Below are 21055 nucleotides of genomic sequence, written 5' to 3'. Positions count from 1 at the left end.
CGTCGTAATTTACACCACCACTTCTCAATGCGTTGGTTAGATGTGCTTTCTCCAGCTACAATGCTTCGAGTACCAGCAATCGGATCTGTAGAATAGTGTCTGAAGTATTGCTGCAATAGTAAAGCAATGCAGTTTCCCGTACCAACATCACAACGTAGTATTGGGTGGGGGGACTTGATCATGTTCAGTAAAGGTGTCTAAAATTATCTTGCAATAAGGTGTGGGTTGTTATTTGAGTCCGAAACCTCTAACCATATTATTTTTCTACAATACCCATTCACAGCACCATGAATACAAAATCTTTAAAGTTTAAGTTTAACCGTCCATACGTATGTCATATAAAACTGGTCCTTTGGCGTAGTATACGCGTCGGCATAAGCGATGAGCTTTCCGCATCTCAATACCATCTGTTATTATTTCCATGACGTCGTCCCCCATGACGTACATGTGGTAATGCAGCATAAAACTACGCCATATTGTACTGTATTGTACTGTACCCTATGCATTGCCCACTTGTTTGTATTTCTCTGTTTTTAACATCAGACACCGTCTCAAAAGGAGTATATATATTCCATTACGCCGTTTTAAATTTAAGCGTTTAAAAAGTCTATTCACTGTACTAAATGACGTCGTAATACCATGCCGTACAAGAAAGTACTCTATTATCAGCAGAGTTTTGTTTGTTATAGATGTTGAGGGTAGGTATCTTGGCATTGTAGCTTTGGTAATGCCGAACAGTATAATGATGAAGACACAGATCAACATCAAGGTTTTCATCCTCGTTACCTTTTGTCTTTATACATTCATAGTATAATAAATGGGTAAATCTCCGTCTTTTAAAGATTAATAGGTGCGAGGAAATATAACATTTAAAATGCTAGTTGGATATTTTGTTCTAACTGGTCCTTTATCTATGTTTGCTCTTAAGTGTTCTTTTCTTAATTGTTAAAATATGCAACAAAATTAAACATTGATGCTAAATGCAAATGGTGCTCAGATAACTTTGTACTTGTCAGTATGAACATAGCACTTGCAGTTCTTTACGAAATTGGTCAACATTATCTAAGTACTTTAGCGAAATACTGAGTCTGTGTTAGCTCAATAAAATGCTGAATTGCGACACATGTTTAATACTGTGCACCATATACCATTTTAAGACGTAAAGTCTACTTGTAAAAATTTGTTTGTAACTCATGGACAGATTTTGTGATGAGGACAAAAAATGTATAAGCACTAATATAATGAACATATTTAGAACACAGCAGATTGCACATAACACATAGTCACACTTGTGGAATGAAGTCTGTGATATATTACCACTATGGGATTATATCAAATAACATTAAATTCCCTCCTTAACACATCCTCTCCTTCATGACAAATCTCAATGAAATTTTTTAAAACGTTTAAAAACATACCTGAAACCAAAGTTGCTGCTTTCAGCTTCTAAAGCACGTGTAAAATAGGTTAGCCAAAAGTCATAAGACGTAAGTCACAAATCAAAAGTCAAAAGTCAAAAGTAAAACATCGTAAGTCGAAACTCAAAAGTGACCCTCCAAGGCTTCCATAGTATGAAACATTTTATTATATAGAGGATATTGAATGAGTGTAAAGTTAATACAGAATTTATTGCACGAGTTGAATAAAATTATATTATGCGAGCCTCTGGCGAGCATAATATTATTTTATTCAACGAGTGCAATAAATTCAGTAATGAACTTATACGAATGTAATATTCTATTTATCACATACCAAAAATAAAAACCGTTTAAGGTAAAATAAGAGTCATATTTCATTGACGCGCCTATAGTATAACGCTAACATTTAGCGCTTCTTTACACTATGTTTGTATAACGCTAATGACGTCACGTCAAAATATATGCACGGCCGTGCAATACCATATTTACAGAGTCGCAAAATCGGCACGGGTGTGTGATAAATTCAATGTTTAATTAAACATAACTCTTCTGGAATTTAAATCAATCACTAAAGAGAATTGGGTCAGGATTTCATCATAAGGAAAATTTCTATTCTATTCGACTGAAAAAAGTTATTTACAGACCGTCTTTAACATTTTATTAAAGACTTAGTATGTATTGAAATCATTCCTAAAATAAATGTACATAATTAACAAAAAATATTGACAGAATATTTTTCGAGCCAACTATTACGATTTCAAAAGACATTATCATATAAACATTATTTTGAATAATAACTCTAGAATGTCTTTTTCAACTGTTACATCGAAACATGTATAAGTTCAAACTAAATGTATAATGTCCATCATGATGTAACTTAACACCAGTCAACCTTAAAGATTTTTATCCGATGTTTTGGATCAAAAGGCCCTGTTTCAGAATAAGGCACATAAAGTCTTTTAGACTTCTTACAGTATGCCACAGCTCTAGGAAACCATTTACCAAGCTTCTCATTGATCGTTATCTCACACGGCTTACAGCTGTCTGATACTCTCCGCAAATTGTCGTCACTTTCAATGAGCCAAACAAACAAAAAATGTGCCATCATTTAATTCACAAATACCTCGTAGATAGTTTCCTCCCTGTGCTGGTTGATAGGTATTTATAACGTTTCCCTGCCAGTTCTAGTTGTTTAACAGCCTTCACAGTAAGAACCACAGTCACTAACATATATAGACGTTCCCGCTGTATTCACGGTGACATACTGGGGTAAACAGAACAGACTATTATCTCCACAAAAACTTTGCAATATTTTACCTTGTAGGTCAAGAACTAAAACTTTTCCTGGATCATAATTACATGACACAACAAGCTTATCTTGGCTGTAAGCAATTCCATTACATTTCTCGTTGATAATAACTTTACGATCAGAAACTATGCGTTGATTTCTTAGCGACATGAAATGAATATTTCTATCATAAGGTACAGTAACGACAAAATTATCGTCCGTTATAGCTGCAACATCAAACGGTGAATTATCTAGTATGATCTCTGATACAATTTTTTTCTGAACTATATCATAGCATTTTACATTTTTATTGTTTCTGAAATCACAAATAATTATTTTGTCCGGATTATAATTTCTATCCCGGTTATGTCACATTTAGTGATTCCCGATGAAGAATTCATATCTATATCTTCAACAGCCTCAAGATTAAGCGTCTTATCCTCAGACGGTGTTGATGTAGGTTTCATCACTGGAACATTTTCACCCATGGATGCTTTCTTTGTAATAAGTTCTCCCAGTTGCTTGTGTCTATCTAACATATCGACAATATCACTGTTTTTGACAAATGATACAGTCTGGAAAACATCTACTCGACAATACTGTTTTTGCTTCATCCTCATTTCTTCAACTCGTTTCTTTGTTTCTTTCATTTCAACAAACAGCTTATCAAGGCATTTTCTCTGTATCAGGTTATCAAGCTGGTTACGTTTTTCAGTCAGTTTATCTGTGATTTCTTGTACACCTGTTGATAAATCATTCAGTTTCGTTTGTTGTTTAAGAAGAATGTTGTCAGCTTCTTTGAAAACATGTTTCTCCATTTTGTCTAAACGTGTATTTATTTCTTTTCTGAATTGATGAATCGCCTTTGTTACGTCATCATGTTTTTTAGAAATAGCTTTCATCTCATCTTTTACTCTCTTTATCTGTGATTTATAATTATCCTCCAGTGCTTTCATTTCTGCCATTATTTCATTAAGTTCTTCACTGTCTAGAATATGCTTTGAGAGTTTCGGTATGTATTCCACACTACATAACCTGTGATTCAGCGTTACACAAACACTGCAAACAACGATGTCATGATCTTTGCAGTAGAATTTCAGTTTTTCGTCTTCATGATCATCACAACTATCAAATTCGTCTTTTACGATTGGAACACTTGGTGTAGTTGGCATAGAGTCTTGATCTAGTAGAATATGATGGCGTGATGGAGTTTGTTTCTTGTGATGCTTGTAACAAGTGTCACAAAGATGTTCTTTGCAGGTTGAACAATAACCTTTTGCTGGTACTCGGACACCATCTCTATCACACGGGATACAGAACAAAAGAAAGTCCTCAGCAGAGCCCCGTGAAACAGAAAATGTCTGTTTTGGTTTTTGTTTACCAGGAACTTCCATTGTTGGTTTGTTCTGAAATTTATTTATTCATAACAGTTCAAAATAATATGGATGTAAGCACCATTATAGATGTGAGCACCAACTTTTAACAACAAATTAACAAACTATCAAAATACAACTATCTTATTTTAATTCATAGATTAATGGTTTCTTTATTCATTGCCCTGAGTTGTCAAGTAGTATGTCAATCCCATACCATTTTTAACAATGTAACAATCTAGCAGTGCGTTACTAAATATAGTGTAAAAATGCTCTGCTGGAATGCTAAGCTGGCTCGGAAATCTAGCAGGGCGTTACTAAATATAGTGTAAAAATGCTCTGCTGGAATGCTAAGCTGGCTAGGCAATCTATAGCAGCGCATTACTAAATTTAGTGTAAAATTGTTCTGCTGGAATGCTAAGCTGGCTGGGGCAATCTAGCAGGGCGTTACTTAATATAGTGTAAAAATGCTCTGCTGGAATGCTAAGCTGGCTATGCAATCTAGCAGGGCGTTACTTAATATAGTGTAAAAATGCTCTGCTGGAATGCTAAGCTGGCTAGGCAATCAAGCAGTGCAATACTAAATATAGTGTAAAATTGCCCTGCTGGAATGCTAAGGTGGCTAGGCAATCTAGCAGGTCGTTATTAAATACAGTGTAGAAATGCCCTGCTGGAATGCTAAGATGGCTATGCAATCTAGCAGGGCGTTACTACATATAGTGCAAAAATGCTCTGCTGGAATGCTAAGCGAGTAGGCAATCTAGCAGTGCATTACTAAATATAGTGTTAAAATGCTTTGCAGGAATGCTCAGCTGGCTAGACAATATAGCAGAGCATGCATTCCTTAATATAGTGAAAAAATGCTTTGGTGGCCTGCTAAGCTGGCTAAGCAATCTAGCAGGGCATTCCTAAATATGATGTAAAATTGCTCTGCTGGAATGCTCAGCTGACAATGCAATCTAGCAGGGCATTCCTAAATATAGTGTAAAAATGCTCTGCTGGAATGCTCAGCTGACTAGGCAATCTAGAAGGGCATTCCTAAAGAAAGTGTTAAAATGCTCTTCTATAATACCCAGCTGACTTGGCAATCTAGCAGGGTATTCCTTAATATAGTGTAAAAATGCTTGGCTGGAATGCTTAGCAGATTATTCAGAAAAATAGTGTGAAAATGCTGTGTCGGATAAGCAATTTAGCGGTGAGTATTAATATGTTCTGCTTGAATGTCAGCTGGCAGACTGATTCTGAGTTCCAGGATTAATTGTTGCCAAAGTTTTATTAACATTTTTGACTTCTAGGCACCTATGAGGCACTCGCAGACTTTCAGGAGTTTTTGGTGCCAATAGAAATAATGAATAGAAATAACGATATTGTTTTACTTTTAAGGACCTTAAAGGGACTTGTCCTGCGACTTTTTGATGGACACTCGCAGATTTTCAGGAATTTTGGTGCCAATGCTAATATTGACAATTTAGACTTCTAGGGACCCTCAACAGTCTATTTTGTTGGTCTACAACTGATTGTGGGACACTCGCAGACTTTCAGAAATGGTTGGTGCCATTGGAAATAATCACATTTTTTACTTGTAGTGACCTTTAAGATTCCATTTCATTGGCCTGCGGCGTATTGTTAGACACTCGCAGACTTTTAGGAAAGTTTGGTGACAAATAAGATTATGGCAATTTTTACTTCTAGGGACCCACGGAGTCCAATTTTCTGGTCTGCGACTAATTCTGGGACACTCGCAGACTTTCAGGAGTCTATGGTGCAATTGGAGAAAATGCCATTTCTTACTTCTAGCGACCCACCAGAGGTCATTTCGCTGGTCTGCGACTGATTTTGGGACACTTGCAGACTTTCAGGATTTTTTATGCCAATGGAGATAATGACATTTCTGAAATCTAGGGAACCGCCAGAGTACATTTTTTTGGTCTTCGACTGATTCTTTGAAACTTGCAGACTTTCAGGATGTTTGGTGCCATTGCAGATCATGACATTTTTTAATTTTAAGGACCCCTTAATCAGAAGGAGGGCGCTTTTACTCTAAAATGTCATTATCTGCATTAGCACCAAAAAATCGTGAAAGTCTGCAAGTGCCCAACAATCAGTCGCAGACCAACGAAATACTCTGGATGGTCAAAAGATGTCAAAAATGTAATTATCTCTATTGGCAGCAAAAATTCCTGAAAGTCTGCGACTGTCCAAGAATAAGTCGCAGACCAAAATAATGGACCCTGGATGGTCCCTAGTAGTACAAAATGTCATTATCTGCCTTGACATCAAAAATTCTTGTAAGTTTGTGAGTGCCATAGAATCAGTCGCAGACCAAAAATTTGAACTCAGGAAGGTCCCAATAAGTCAGAAATATCATAAATTGCATTGATACAAAAATTCTTGAAAGTCTGCGAGTGATTCAGAATCAGTCGCAGACCAACGAAATAGACTCAGGACGGTCCTTTTGAAGTAAAAATGGCATTATCTTCATTGGCACCGAAAATTTCTGAAAGTCTGCGATTGTTCTAGAAACAGTCGCAGATCAACGAAATGGACTCTGGATGGTCCTTAGAATTCACAAATGTCACTATCTGCATAAACACCGAAATTCCTGAAAGTCTGAGATTGTCCCAGAATCAGTCGCAGACCAAAGAAATAGACACTTGAGGGTCCCTTAGAAGTAAAAACTGTCATTATCTGCATTGGCACTGAATATTTCAGAAAGTCTATTAGTGCCAATTAATCAGTTGCAGACCAACGAAATGGACTCCTGAGGGTTACTAGAACCAAACATAAGCTATCAATCCATTTGTACCAAAATCCTGGAAGTCTTCGAGGATGTCAGTCAAAGGCGCAGAAAAGACCAGTGAAATAGATATCGCATTAAAAAACATTTTCAGAGGCACAAGGATTATACGTGGATGCATAAGGAGTAGAGGAGGAAAAATATTTACTCTGTATTTAAGAATGCCCTGCTAGATTGCTCTGCCAGCTCGGCATTTCAGCAGAAGAAATTTATACTTTATTTAAGAACGCCCTGCTAGTTTGCCTAGACAGCTCAGCATTCCGAAAGAACATTTTTACACTAATGCCCTGCTAGATTGCTTAGCCAGCTGAGCATACACGCAGAGCATTTTTACACTATATTTAGGAATGCTCTGCTAGATTGCTTAGCCAGCTGAGCATACCAGCAGAACATTTTTTACACTATATTTAGGAATGCCCTGCTAGATTGCTTAGCCAGCTGAGCATACAAGCAGAGCATTCCTACACTTTATTTTGGAATGCGCTGCTGGATTGCCTAGCCAGCTTAACATTTTTAACACTATATTTAGGAATGCCCTTATAGATTGCCATCAGCTGAGCAATTCAGCAGAGCATTTTTACACTATATTTTGGAATGTCCCGCTAGATTACTTAGCCAGCTGAGCATAACAGCAGAACATTTTTTACACTATATTTAGGAATGCCCTGCTAGATTGCCTAGCAAGCTGAGCATACCAGCAGAATATTTTTACACTTTATTTTGGAATGCCCCGCTTGATTGCTCAGTCAGCTGAGCATAACAGTACAGCATTTTTACACTATATTTTGGAATGCCCCGCTAGATTGCTTAGACAGCTGAGCATAACAGCAGAGCATTTTTACACTATATTTGTGCATGTCCCGCTAGATTGCTTAGCCAGCTAATATAACAGCAGAGCATTTTTACACTTTATTTTGGAATGCCCTGCTAGATTGCTGAGCCAGCTGAGCATAACAGCAGAGCATTTTAACACTTTATATAGGAATGCCCTGCTAGATTGCCTAGCCAGCTGAGAATACCAGCAGATCATTTTTACACTTTATTTTGGAATGCCCCGCTAGATGCTTAGCCAGCTGAGCATAACAGCAGAGCATTTTTATGCTATATTTTGGAACGCCCAGCTAGATTGCTTAGCCAGCTGAACATACCAGCAGAGCATTTTACACAATATTTAGGAATGCCCTGCTAGATTGCTTAGCCAGCTGAGCATAACAGCAGAGCATTTTTACACTTAATTTTGGAATCCTCTGCTAGATTGCTTACCCAGCTGAGCATAATAGCAGATCATTGATTTCCCTTTATTAATCGTAATGCCTTTTTGCTAAGATTACTGTTAACTGCTAACTTCTAACATACAAAAAAATAACAATAAACGCGAAGATTTTTTTTTAAAAATAATAAGTCATCGTAATTAACCGGGAAAATGAAAAAAAAAAACAACGTGACAATACATTGTATCCACAATCATAATGAAAACGTTTAAAAAATTGTATTTCATTGTTTGATTCCTTATTCAAAATGATTTCATATTAAACATAGAATACAAATGTACATTATTTATATTGAATCAAGGTACTTTTTTATTTTATACTTATAAATTAAGTATTAAATATATTAGACAAATAAAATGCGTATTTTCGTTTTTTCATTTTCCGTATTTTCACTGTAAAACAATATTTTTCACTGTAGTGAAATATATTTTCCGTATGTTCACTGGTAACTTACCAGTCTACGTTTTTAGTTACTGTACATGAAACGAGTTAGGCGTTGGCTGGGGCGACATCAAGGGATGTTTCTGCCAAAAATGTCGAGACCGTAAGGCCGAGACGATATTTTGCAGAAAGAGCTAGATATGTCGTCCCAGGCAGCTGTTTAAAATTGTTTTCATTTAGCAGATTGGACCTTTTGATTTTATCAGTTGATTATATGAGAATAAATTTTATTTCATTGATTTTTTTGATAATACTATTCGGATTCTGTTGCCCAATTTGTGCCTGTGTGAAAAAAAACTACACTGATATATACAAAGTGCGAAAAAACTCAACTGTTATATATTAATTGAATATTTTTCCTTATATAAATCAATGAAAAATATGCACTGCTATATATCAATACAGGTTTAAAATGCCCATTGTGTACTGGGTATAATGGATTAGTAAGAACAAAAAGAACCATGCGATAATTATGCATTACAAGGTTTTTACCATGAGAATAAGTTACAGCAGCAGTAAACTAAGTAGAATAAGTAATAGAAAGTGCACCGAAACACGAGGCTATCTAATTTGTAAGAGGGGGCGTAGCCTCCGAGGATAAATCAGATTGCCGAGTGTTTTGGTGTTCTTTCTCTTTTGTATCATAGTCAAACATAAAAACACGTTCCCTGTTGTCACAATTTTAAACCCCGGGAAAAAGTAACCAATGATCGAGCATCTGAATATGATATTTCTGCCGCTTTCCCTTTCTCTGCCACCACAATATGTAAACCCCAGCAAAAATGAGCCAATCAACGGGCATGATCTGGAGTGCGGGTAACTGATACCTGCACTCCAGTTACCGCACTGTGCATGTATATGTATACGATTTAACTCTGACACTTTTTCAACAGAAAGGTCCCCAAACTATGATACAAGCGATATATGTTTTATCTACACATGTATTAATTTGTAAACCTCACGAGACATTTACATTCATAAAGGAGATTAAAGTTATTGTATCATTGTTTTGGGACCGTTCTGTGTTTAAATCGTATACATATACATGAACAGTGCGTTAACTGGAATGCATGTATTAGTTACCCGTTCTCTAGGGTATGCCTATTGATTGGCTCATTTTGCTGGGGTTTACTTATTGTGAGGGCAGGGAAAGGGAAAGCGATAGAAATATCATATTCAGATGCTCGTTCATTGGTTACTTTTTTCTGGGGTTTCATATTGTGGTAACTGGGAACGTGTTTTTATGTTTGACTATGATACAAAGAAGAAAGAACATCAAAACACTCGGCAAATCTGATAATACTCGGGCTACGCCCCTGGGTACAAATCAAGATCGATAGCCCCTCGTGTTTTCGATGCTCTTCAATTACTTTATTAACACTATTAAACATTATTTCAATATTTGCAGAAATATTCAAAATTCCAAATTAAAAAATCTTCTGACTGACTTGAGCATAAAAGGACCGAAAGGTGGTTAAATAGCAATAAAACACATGGTGAAACGACTTCTCGGCCCTTTTTCCGTCAAAACTTCGGAAAAGAACCTCGGGGATAAAACGATAATTCGGGTTAAATTCTAAAATTTTAAACAATTTAGTAGGTTGTGACGAAGTTTAATCCAATATTATCGAAGTAAACGTCCGCTAAAATTGCAATTGATATAAAAAATAACAATACATTATTTCTATTACTTTATCTTCAATGGTTTAGAAAACCCGAAAGTACAAAAATTCATGAAAATTTTTTGACGATGTAATGGAACAAAAATAATTTCATTTTTTATTTGGGCTTGATGACATTGGAACTTGCATTAGCTTAATTCCTCTAGGGGGGGGGGGGTGCTTGAATGACATTGGAACTTCATTATCTTTGATTTCTACTTGCTTGATGAATTGGAATTGCTTAAATGCTTAATTTTCCATCTTGCCTACATGAACATTAGAAACCCTTCATTATGCTGTTCCTCTTGCCTTTTATAATATTTAAAACCTTTTCATTAAGCTGGTTCCCTTTTTTTTTTATTTCAATTCAAAAACAATTTTCGGTAAGTGAACCATTCTTTAATTTTTGGTGAAACTAATTAAACTTGAAAACAAGCCATTTGGAATACTAAAAATAACGTCAATATAACTTTAAAGTAAAGTACCCTTTCTTCGGGCTCTTAAATACAAACCCAATTTACGGTTTAAAGTTTTTTTTGTTAATTACTTTTTATGTAAAAGCTTTAAAAATTTAATTTTTTGTTCCCCTAATGGAATTTTGTTTAAAATTTACTTAAATTTGAATTTATAGCTCGCAATGAACGTGATTTCTATTAGCTTTTCAGCTTATATCCATTATTCAGTTGTTTTTTAATAAAGTCGGTGTCTTAGGCCCTTTGTGGATTTATGTTTGATCATCTTACTTTATGATAACAATTTTATTAAAACTGTGTCTAATGTTTTGCGAACCTATTAAGGGGCGAGACCTATTTATCGATATTCAACGGATTTTTTTCCACGATTCGCCTACTCACCGGAATTTTCCGTATAAGACTTCGTACATGTTATATATAATACGTACCAAATTAAGCGTTTTAATACATAAATTTTTGCAGTGGAAAATATAAATACAATAGTAAAGGACTATGCAATAAAAATTTTATATTGAATATACAGTCTAATAGAAAAAATGCTCGTAAACAGTTTTTAATGGGGCCGTTATACGGTACAGTGGGGTTTCGAGGCCCTGGCTTAAGGGCTGTACCTACCCCCAAATATACGTTCTTGAGCTGGGATGCACATCTTTCAATAATATATTTTATCACAAATTATTGAATCTACAAAATTTCTTACTAAATATGTTTTATTTAAAAAAAAAAACACATATACATAATGTATAGGAATCTGCTTTCCTCATTGCGGGTCAAGTAAAGTTGTGCTGTCTTTAAAAGAAACTTCAATAATTTTTTGTAATAACACTTTACATGTATATTCATACTGCCACTTACAGTGTAAAGGATTTAAAGCACAATATTTTGTGTGAAGCCAAATTTTATTTTATTTTGTTTGTATACAGAAAAAAATATCAAGTTTGTACGATGTTCTAAGTCGTGGGTCACGAGTACTAAGTCGTGTCACGAGATAGTTAAGTCTGGAACGAGATACTATAGTAGCCACGAGATACTATGTCACGGCTATGAGTTTTTAAGTCGTTTAAGTCGTGGGAAAGAGATAACTAAGTCGTGCAGACGAGATAATTAAATCAGATTACACCATGATTTTTTAAAATTAGAAAATTTTTGTTTAAAGATTTACGTGCAACATTAATCTTTGAAAATACTGAAGTGTTCACTTTGAACTTGATACATGTCTTTAGGATCATCAATCAGACATTAATTTTGACTAAGTTATAGCCCTTTGTTGGGACAATTCTATGATAGAATTGGTCATTTTGTACGTACAACGGTCTGTTAACATTGTTTATACCATAATTTGAGAGGGACTTAGTTCTGGTTTATTTTATTGGGTAGGGACATTGCCTATGGACAGTATAAGGATGTTTGAGGTCACGTGTCAGATAAACATGACACTTCATGTAAAATCCTTGGCTGATGAATGATTCTGAAAGAATAAGCTATGGAAGCTTGAATTGACCCCCGAGATGCCGTGGTCCGTGATAATTTATATGTGGTCATGTTGATATATATTAGTGCGACATGGCGTGCTGTATCATTGTTTTGATAGAGAAACATAGAATCTTTACAACATCTGTATCAGACCATGTCGACATAACTTATGTCTATTATAAAACAGGACGGGAACCATTTGAACGTCATAATCATTGTTCGGAAACTAAATCCCGCCCATTGAGTAATGACTGACGTATCGTTGATTTTATTTATAAACTAAATATTTAGAATCGTCCTTTATTAAGGAAACAATTTCGGCTATATTAAAAGTTTATCAGTCTGATGTTTAATTTGATCTTAATGTATCAATTGAGTTGATATTTTACAATATCGGGTTTGAGTCCCGGTCAGGCTGCACATTTTTCTCACCCTGTGACATTGTTTAATTGGTATAACTGCTAGTAAGATAAAAACGCATATACAAAATGCGCTTCAGAAACGGACATATACCAAATTTTATATTAAAACACAAATGACCTATCAAAGTGTCCACCAATATGTTATTCAAAAGATGAACCATTCAATGTATTTAGATTTTGGTTGGGTGGGAGGAGTTTACTTTCCGAATATTAATTGGGTCTTTCCGACAGTGCTTATGATGTTAATACGCGGTGATATATTAAAAGAAGCAGATATAATAATGCTTGTCGAGATGAAATACATTGACATAGCTATTATTTATTCCCATTAACTCCATTACTGACAAAAAATATGTCGACATGCCTTAAAACAAACGTTGCCCATACGTCTTTATTATCTCACCAAACAATGATAGAAGATGTCATGTCGCGTAAATATAAGTCGACATGACGACACATGAGTAATCACGAACACGGCATCTAGAGGGTCAATTCAAGCTTCCATAATAAGCCGTAGTTTACATAACCAAAAAAGATCAGTAGATGACACCTAATAATTTTTAGGCAATTTGGTCAGAAATCAGGGTCACAATGACGCTAAAACTTTGACCGATCAATAACTTGTATAAATGGCACTTTCACGGGCAGGTGAAATAGGCGCATCCTTGTTAGGAAAATTCATATAAATAGTGTAATTTGATTGGTTATTTATCTCATTCGCACGAGTTAACTTTCTCGTGGCCACGACTAAACTTTCTCGTGGCCACGACAAAGTAACTTGTTCCAACGACTTATTTATCTCGTGGCAACGACTTAGTAACTCGTGGCCACGACTTAGTAATCTCGTTCCCACGACTTAATTATCTCGTGGCCACGACTTAGTTACTCGTGGCCACGACAAAGTAACTTGTTCCCACGACTTAACTATCTCGTGGCCAAGACTTAGTAACTCGTGGCCACAACTTAGTCATCTCGTTCCTACGACTTAATTATCTCGTGGCCACGACTTTGTAACTCGTGGCCACAACAAAGTATCTCGTTCCCACGACTTAACTATCTTGTGGCCATGACTTAGTAACCCGTGGCCACGACACAGTATCTCGTGCGCACGAGATAAATTAAAACACACACATGTCACCTTTGTGCCACCGTAAGTTTGAGCATAGTATATCTTAAAATTCAATTTCACTATTGCTCATACGACTATCACACATGCTCAAAAAGAAGTGTAAACAATTGTATAAGAGGTGAGTTGCCACCTGTAGGATGCGTTATTAGAGACATCTATAACATTTGTTTTCCACATGTTGGCGGAATCTTCAAAAACACGCAGTTTTCGTCTGTCGCATCGTGTTCTCTTGTTTTTCAGTAAATTTTCCCTTTACATGTCAGTCCCGTATACACCCCTATATAAAGTTCAGGTGCTTAAACAAACTTTTTAAAATTTTATATGGGCTATATACTATAATATATACATATATAGACCGGTTATGTAAAATATTTGATCATGTGACTAGCGCCTGTGGTATAAAGGGGACGTAACTTTGTTTACTCCACGTGCTAAAATACGGGATCATCCGGAAAATAACGGGATGTACCGACAAAGCGACACCTGCTGTCATAATATGAACACAAATTATTGCAACTCGCATTATGCTTACTGCCAACTGCTTAGTGCGTACTGTCACATGTGACTATAATATCGCTATCGTTGTCATCTTCGTTGTCGATGCGCAGTGATCATGTATTGCATTATATTTGTAATCAGTGAATATATTGAAGCATATGAATGCTAAGACACATCAAATTCGCCAATTATTGATCAAAATTAATAATTTATTGTGACATAATGTCGACAATATAAGTGGTAGATTTATAGCAAATTAAAGGGACTGACAGAAACTTACCATGTTACATATAGTTATATCAAGAACAAGCAAAGAAGGTTATCTTAAACACCAAACATAATACGTTGTCCTTAAAAAAAGATGCAATTAAACATATAGCATATTAAGATATGTGAGTTTGGTGGTTTATTAGGAAACACATAAGGTTGCAATTACATGAAAATGCATTCAGTATTCATAAGGCATGATTGAATTCAGCAAAACGCAGGTTTTCATTGTCATAAAGAAGTGTATAGAAGCAAGCATAATGTAAGTCCCGATATCATAAAGCAAGATGGAATAAATGCACTAATTCTGTTCCATAGACATTCAATATTATATGTTTATAATTCTACTTTTGTGGATTGACTGTCAGACATATTTTTAATAATAATTTTACCGTTTTTATTTCTGAAAAAAAAAAATTGAAAGGTTGTTTGCGTCCGCGCCGAAGCGCGGCACCCTTTTTGGAATGAAATCAGATTTTGTGAAAGGGCAATTGCGATTTCTAGGACCTTTTCTTTGGTCATTATAGCCGATCATTCCGACTGGTATGAGTATGTTACAAGTATTCTCCTTTGTTTTGTATATTGTAAAATCAGATATTAAATGATACATATATATGATCAAGACAAGCATACTTTCATTATTTTCTTTTTAAGATTACATTAAGCACAAGATGTGAGATATACAAATAAATATGTTTTAACAGATATTAGGATACATGAAATAAGATTAAGGGACACTATTCTAAATTTTCAAGTATCAACATGTTGACTCGACCACGGTTTATTTTTTCATAATTTTTTCAATATTTTTAATATGCATTCTTTTTCTGTGTAAGTTTCATATTAGACTACTAGTATATATAAATACATTGTCATTATTGAAAATTTTCTGATGAAACGTTTATAAATACAAGATATAAATACCTCAAAAATTTCTTTTTCCTTTATTTAGATACCTTCTGCTACACACTTGCCCTCCATAGCCATTTTGTCATTTGTTAAGTTTTATTGTAATCCAATCGAAATTTTAACCATTTACATGTATTAAACGAATGATAATGCCCATATAGATATGTTGTTATGGGATACATGTATACTAAGTTTTATCTTTGTGCAAATAAACAAATCTCCACTATCTTTTAATAATCTGATTAAAATGTAAATGTATTCTAAACCCATGCAGATTTGCCCTTGTCCATTTGTTGATTACGCTTTTATACTCTATGTTTTACGAATGGCCTGTGAGTTCTGTTTTTATTATTTTTTATTTTTTCTTTCTTATTACCTTGATACGTTTATTTTATGTAGGTGACGGATTTTTCCTCTTTAGCACAATCCAACCACTACTAAACGCTGACTCTTTCATATTTTGGTGATCTTTTTAAATAATGAATTACCCCTTCATTTCCGTTGTAGATCACTTAGCCAAAAACAAAACCAATATAAGATGGTGTTTACACCATCGTACTTTTCGTCATCGTGGTTTCCTTATTTCGAAATTTAACCATAGTACTTCGACTTTTTATCATCGTACCTTCCGCTTTTCATCGTCGTTGTTTTGTCATTTCGACGTACTTTCAACTTTTCATTATCGTAGTTTCGACTTTCAGCATCGTGGTTTTGACTTTTATCATCGAACATTCAAGTTTTCACCATCGTTGTTAAGCATGAGCACTGAAAGAATCTATATAAAGATGTACCAGTAGTCCCAAACAGTTAACGTTTAAAAATAAGCAAAAAGGCATAATGTACTAAACTTAGGCTAACATCATGATCCAAAATCATTAACATTATTATTTTTTGTGATTGTATCCTTTGTAAAAATATTTTCTTAAACCCTTATCCATGCCAGAAAGGTTAGCGGATAAGTCGAAAATAGGAGTTCAGAATGTGTCCTACCTTTTATTTAAGAGACACAAAAACCTATGACTATTAAAAACAGCATTGTATTTAAGACAGAAAATACCACGGACCATTATCTGAATCATGTCCCTGTTTCACTTGCCCAACATTTAATTGTTTGGCAATCAGCAGAGAGAACTTAGCATTTAAAGACATCTTCTACAGAAAGTAAGTTGAGCAATTATGAGAAGGTTAAAGATATACTATGCTCATTTGTTTGTAAAAAATATTTTTGCAGACATTTATTGAAGTATAAAATATCATATTCAATCCTGAATATGTCAAATTTTAATGAAAGAATACAAAACATTGCGATGAACTTATTTGAAGTCTAAAATTTTGATTGATAGAATGCAAAACCTATGTGGCGACAATAATTTAATAATTTGATATAGAAAATTTACTGAAGGACTGATAAACTTTAATTGTTGCATTATCTTTCAGTTATTTACGGTATATGATGTAGAAATATGGCGAGATGTAACATTTTTGATAAGTCCGATCCTTGCTTTATATAATAACAGTATAAGTTATTATTCGTATAGTAATCGAAAAAGTATATATAAAATAAATATGTAAGGGAGATAATACGGTCAACCTTATCGTGCATTCATGTACGTGTCGTGTATACCTAATGTAACTAGATATAACTTTAAATATAGAACAATCGCTAATTGGTTGACAATTTATTTAAAAGGGGTGATAACATATCACTTCAAAGAAGTTATATCCAAAAAGAAGTCGCGTATCTTTGGGAAATGAAGTTTGTACTTACACGCCTCTATAATCCGTTTCAAAATTGACCAAAATTGTTAAATAATCACCAACATATATATAAATAAAACTTTTAATAATATGATGCCTAAATGATATAAATATTAATAGCACTTCTTCAGAGACCCAGTTGGCATGTCACTTAATATATATTGATATACTATACATTATATACTATTGTGTTGTTTCATGTAACTAAAGTTAATAATGTATTGCTCTGTTCTGTTTTGTTATAAAATTATATATTATAATGATAAAGTTTTTGCCTTTATACAACAAGTATTCAGTTCAGATAATATACCCGATCACATTATCAAACTATACTTGGTAAGTCTTCACAATTCTATAATAAAATAAACCAATGGTCTTTTGCACAGGTTTTACTGTATTACCTCTGGCTAGCCTATTTAGGGAGCGAGTTCCAGCCAGCCTGAACAACCAGAACAGCCGGACTAAGCAAAAATGTGTTCCGGCCGCCCGGCTAACTTCACGAACTCATTAAATCAAAAGAAAATAAAGACACTTAATTGACCGGTTTTCTTTTCATATTGATTCATATTTTGTCCTTTAAGTTTGACTAAATGTATATAAAACTAAAATATTACGAAATGAACAAAGGCTCGCATAATATAAATTTATTCAACTCGTTCAATAAATTCAGTATTGAACTTACACTCATTCAATATCCTCTATTTCTTGAAGTGATAGTCTGCTCATTTTTTGCAAGTTCAGCTGACTTGTCTATATATTTTCATAAGATTGATCTTTTAGATATCAATTTTCCAACGCTGCTCGTAGCTAAATACAAAGCATCAGAAAGCAACTACAACATAATATTCCTTATTTATTTAATTTTAGGCCACGTGAGTCATTAATCGTTCACGTCGCACAATGACGTTACGTCACTCTGATTATATTTGTATGTATTATAATACTGCACGTTTGTAACGTCGCTTTTCATTGGATAATCGTGACGTTTATATTATTAGTTATAAAGATCGTTGACAGATTATATGACCCTATATAAACGGTTATTTGTAAATATAACCCGAGCCGTTAGGCGAGGGTTATATTGCAAACAGCCGTTTATATACGGCCATATAACCTGTCAACGATCTTTATAACGAATTTATAATACAACAAGCATCATTTTTAGAGAAAAAAAGTAATATTTCTTCCTGAATCGACAGCAGCCGTGTATAGACCTTTTTACCATACGATTTTCCATAGCAACGAATGTTGCATTTCGCGCATGCGCATTTTGCGTAGGGCAAAAAGCAATAACGATGTCTACAGTTTATCATACTTTAAGGCTTAAATAGATGCGATTTCATGTTATGTCACCCAAAAAATATGAATTTTGGGATGACTTAAGGCGGTAAGTACTGAAAACGTGAATTTATCTTTTAACAGATCTACGAAAATGTGCAGGAGTAATAATTCAATGGTCAAAACGGGCACACACATGCCTTTGTTTAAGGTATGATTAGACGATATTTCAATCAGTAATTTAAATTAAAACAGCAGGGTGTTAAAGATAAAATTGTATTACCCCTGTATTACTTAATATTACACAATTTGTATTGTACACTTCCTTTGAATAACTGGATTGGTCAGACGGCAAGTGTCAAACAGATTGACACGCGAACGTTTGTTCATTCAACCGGGGCGTTTAAATATCATGATATAGTTAATCACTTACGCTTATTAAAATGGTAATTTATGTAACTTTTAAATATACCGATCAATGTTTATGGATTTTGAGAAGAGAAAAATTGTGTGACGTGCATAAAATAACATGTACATGTATTACGAAGAAGCGGATAAAATGTGTGTTATATCTTTTCCAAACGACCCATCTTAACTTCTCAAGATTTTGAAAAAAAAAATAATTATTTAAAATCTATTTATGTGATCTTTGCTTCACAGGCAAATCGGATAAAGGATATAATCATGTATGTTGAACACGAAAAATGCATTATCACCTGTTCTGATATTTTTTCTGAAAGATAATTAATTTCGATTTCATGTTAAATAATTTTTTTTGCTTTTAAATGAACTATTTCAACAGCAAATAAGTTGACTTTCATTTGCTAATAGATATATTTCCACATCTTCTTTAAAAAAAATGATCTCAGTGTCAGGTCCGTGATCGTAAATTCTTAAACAAGTATCTTTTTCATGCCTTTTTATGGCATTCTTCGCCACAAAGCTATAGTGTCAACTTTTCTATATTTGTTGAAAGCTATTTTATATAATTTTCTACCGTTTACCTTAAACTAACTCGGAATTGTCTATGAAGTTCTACTATATTTCTATGAAGGGGAAGCATTTTTTGCCCTACGCAGATTGCGCATGCGCCAGCAAATTCTAATTCCGGTCGATTTTTCATAGCAAAGGACCGCGTCGTAAAAAGGTCTATATAAAACTATATAAACGTCACCTTACCATTGAAAAATGACGTTACAAACGTGCAGTATTATAAAGTTTTTTATAATACTGCACGTTTGTAACGTCATTTTACATTAGATAATCGAGACGTTTATACAGTTTTAAATACACGGCTGCTGTCGATTCATGAAGAAATATTACTTTTTTCTCTAAAAAGGTGCTTGCTGTATTATAAGTTCGTTATAAAGATTGTTGACAGGTTATATGGCCGTATATAAACGGCTGTTTGCAATATATATTTACAAATAGCCGTTTATATAATGCTGTCGATTTATAAAAAAAAGTATCGCTATATTCCTCTAAAAATGATGCTTGCTGTATTATAAATTCGTTATAAACATTTCTGACAGGTTATATTACCGTATATAAACGGTTGTTTGCGATATATCCCTCGCCTTGCGGATCGGGTTATATTTACAAACAACCGTTTATATAGGACCATATAACCTGTCAAAAATCTTTATTACTAATATAATAAAGGCTGCTGAAGAAGGCCGAAAGCTACGGCAAATTCAAATTAGCGTTTTAAAGTGCACAAGGGTATATATACTAGTACAGTAAAGTAAAAACGAAGGAAAGAAAATGAAGTGGGAAATTATTTATTATATTCAACATAACTCTTCCGGAATTTAAATCAATCACCATAAATGGACGTGCGTCGAGATTTACTCATAAGTAAAACTTCTATTCGATTGACAAACATAATTTACAAACCGTAAAGACTTAGTATGTAGTGAAATCCTTCCTAAAATAAATGTACATAAATAACTTTTGGTGTCAATGAAACAAAATATTGACAGAATATTTTCCAGCCACAATTTTAATTTCAGAAGACATTATCATATAAACATTATTTTGAACAACAACTCTATAATATCCTTTCAACTGTTACATTGAAACATGTATAAGTTCAAACTAAATGTATACATTTCATCATGATGTAACTTAACACCAGTCAACCTTAAAGATTTTTATCCGATGTTTTTTATTAAAATATCCTGTTTCAGTATAAGACACATAAAGTCTTCTCGATTTCTTACAGTATGCCACTGCTTTCGGGTACCATTTACCAAGTTTCCCATTCATCGTTATCTTACACGGCTTACAGCTGCCCGATACTCTCTGCAAATTGTCGTCACTATCTTGACATAAACTAACAAGAAATGTGCCATCATCTAATTCACAAATACCTTGTAGATCTGTTCCTCCCTGTGCTGATTGAAAGGTATTTATAACGTTCCCCTGCCAGTCTAGTTGTTTTACAGCCTGCACAGAATAACCACAGTTACTAACATATATAGACGTTCCAGGTGTATTCACGGTGACATACCGGGTAAGCAGAACAGACTATTTATCTCCACAAAAACTTTGCAATATTTTACCTTGTAGGTCAGAACTAAACTTTTCCTGGAAAAAA

The 21055-nt window shown here is 34.3% G+C and overlaps 1 protein-coding gene across 1 annotated transcript; it reads right to left on the bottom strand.

Annotated features, from left to right (window-relative positions):
- Positions 1 to 1582: 1582 nt before the first annotated feature.
- LOC132746762 (E3 ubiquitin-protein ligase TRIM45-like) lies at positions 1583 to 15569 on the bottom strand. The gene is made up of 2 exons (XM_060736012.1): positions 15436 to 15569; positions 1583 to 4112 (listed from the first exon to the last, which is right to left on the bottom strand). The coding sequence occupies exon 2, from the start codon at positions 4098 to 4100 to the stop codon at positions 3039 to 3041; it is 1062 nt and encodes a 353-aa protein (XP_060591995.1). The 5' UTR covers positions 4101 to 4112; positions 15436 to 15569; the 3' UTR covers positions 1583 to 3038.
- Positions 15570 to 21055: the final 5486 nt, after the last annotated feature.

Source organism: Ruditapes philippinarum, unplaced genomic scaffold, assembly GCF_026571515.1.
Source record: "Ruditapes philippinarum isolate M1 unplaced genomic scaffold, ASM2657151v2 ctg1751_1_1_1_1, whole genome shotgun sequence".
NCBI classification, from domain to species: Eukaryota; Metazoa; Mollusca; class Bivalvia; order Venerida; family Veneridae; genus Ruditapes; species Ruditapes philippinarum.
This window is presented reverse-complemented; position numbering and strand designations above follow the sequence as displayed.

What these genes read in the sequence shown, in the direction of transcription:
- LOC132746762 (XM_060736012.1), bottom strand. Translation starts at nt 4,100, where the DNA reads ATGGAAGTTCCTGGTAAACAAAAACCAAAACAGACATTTTCTGTTTCA.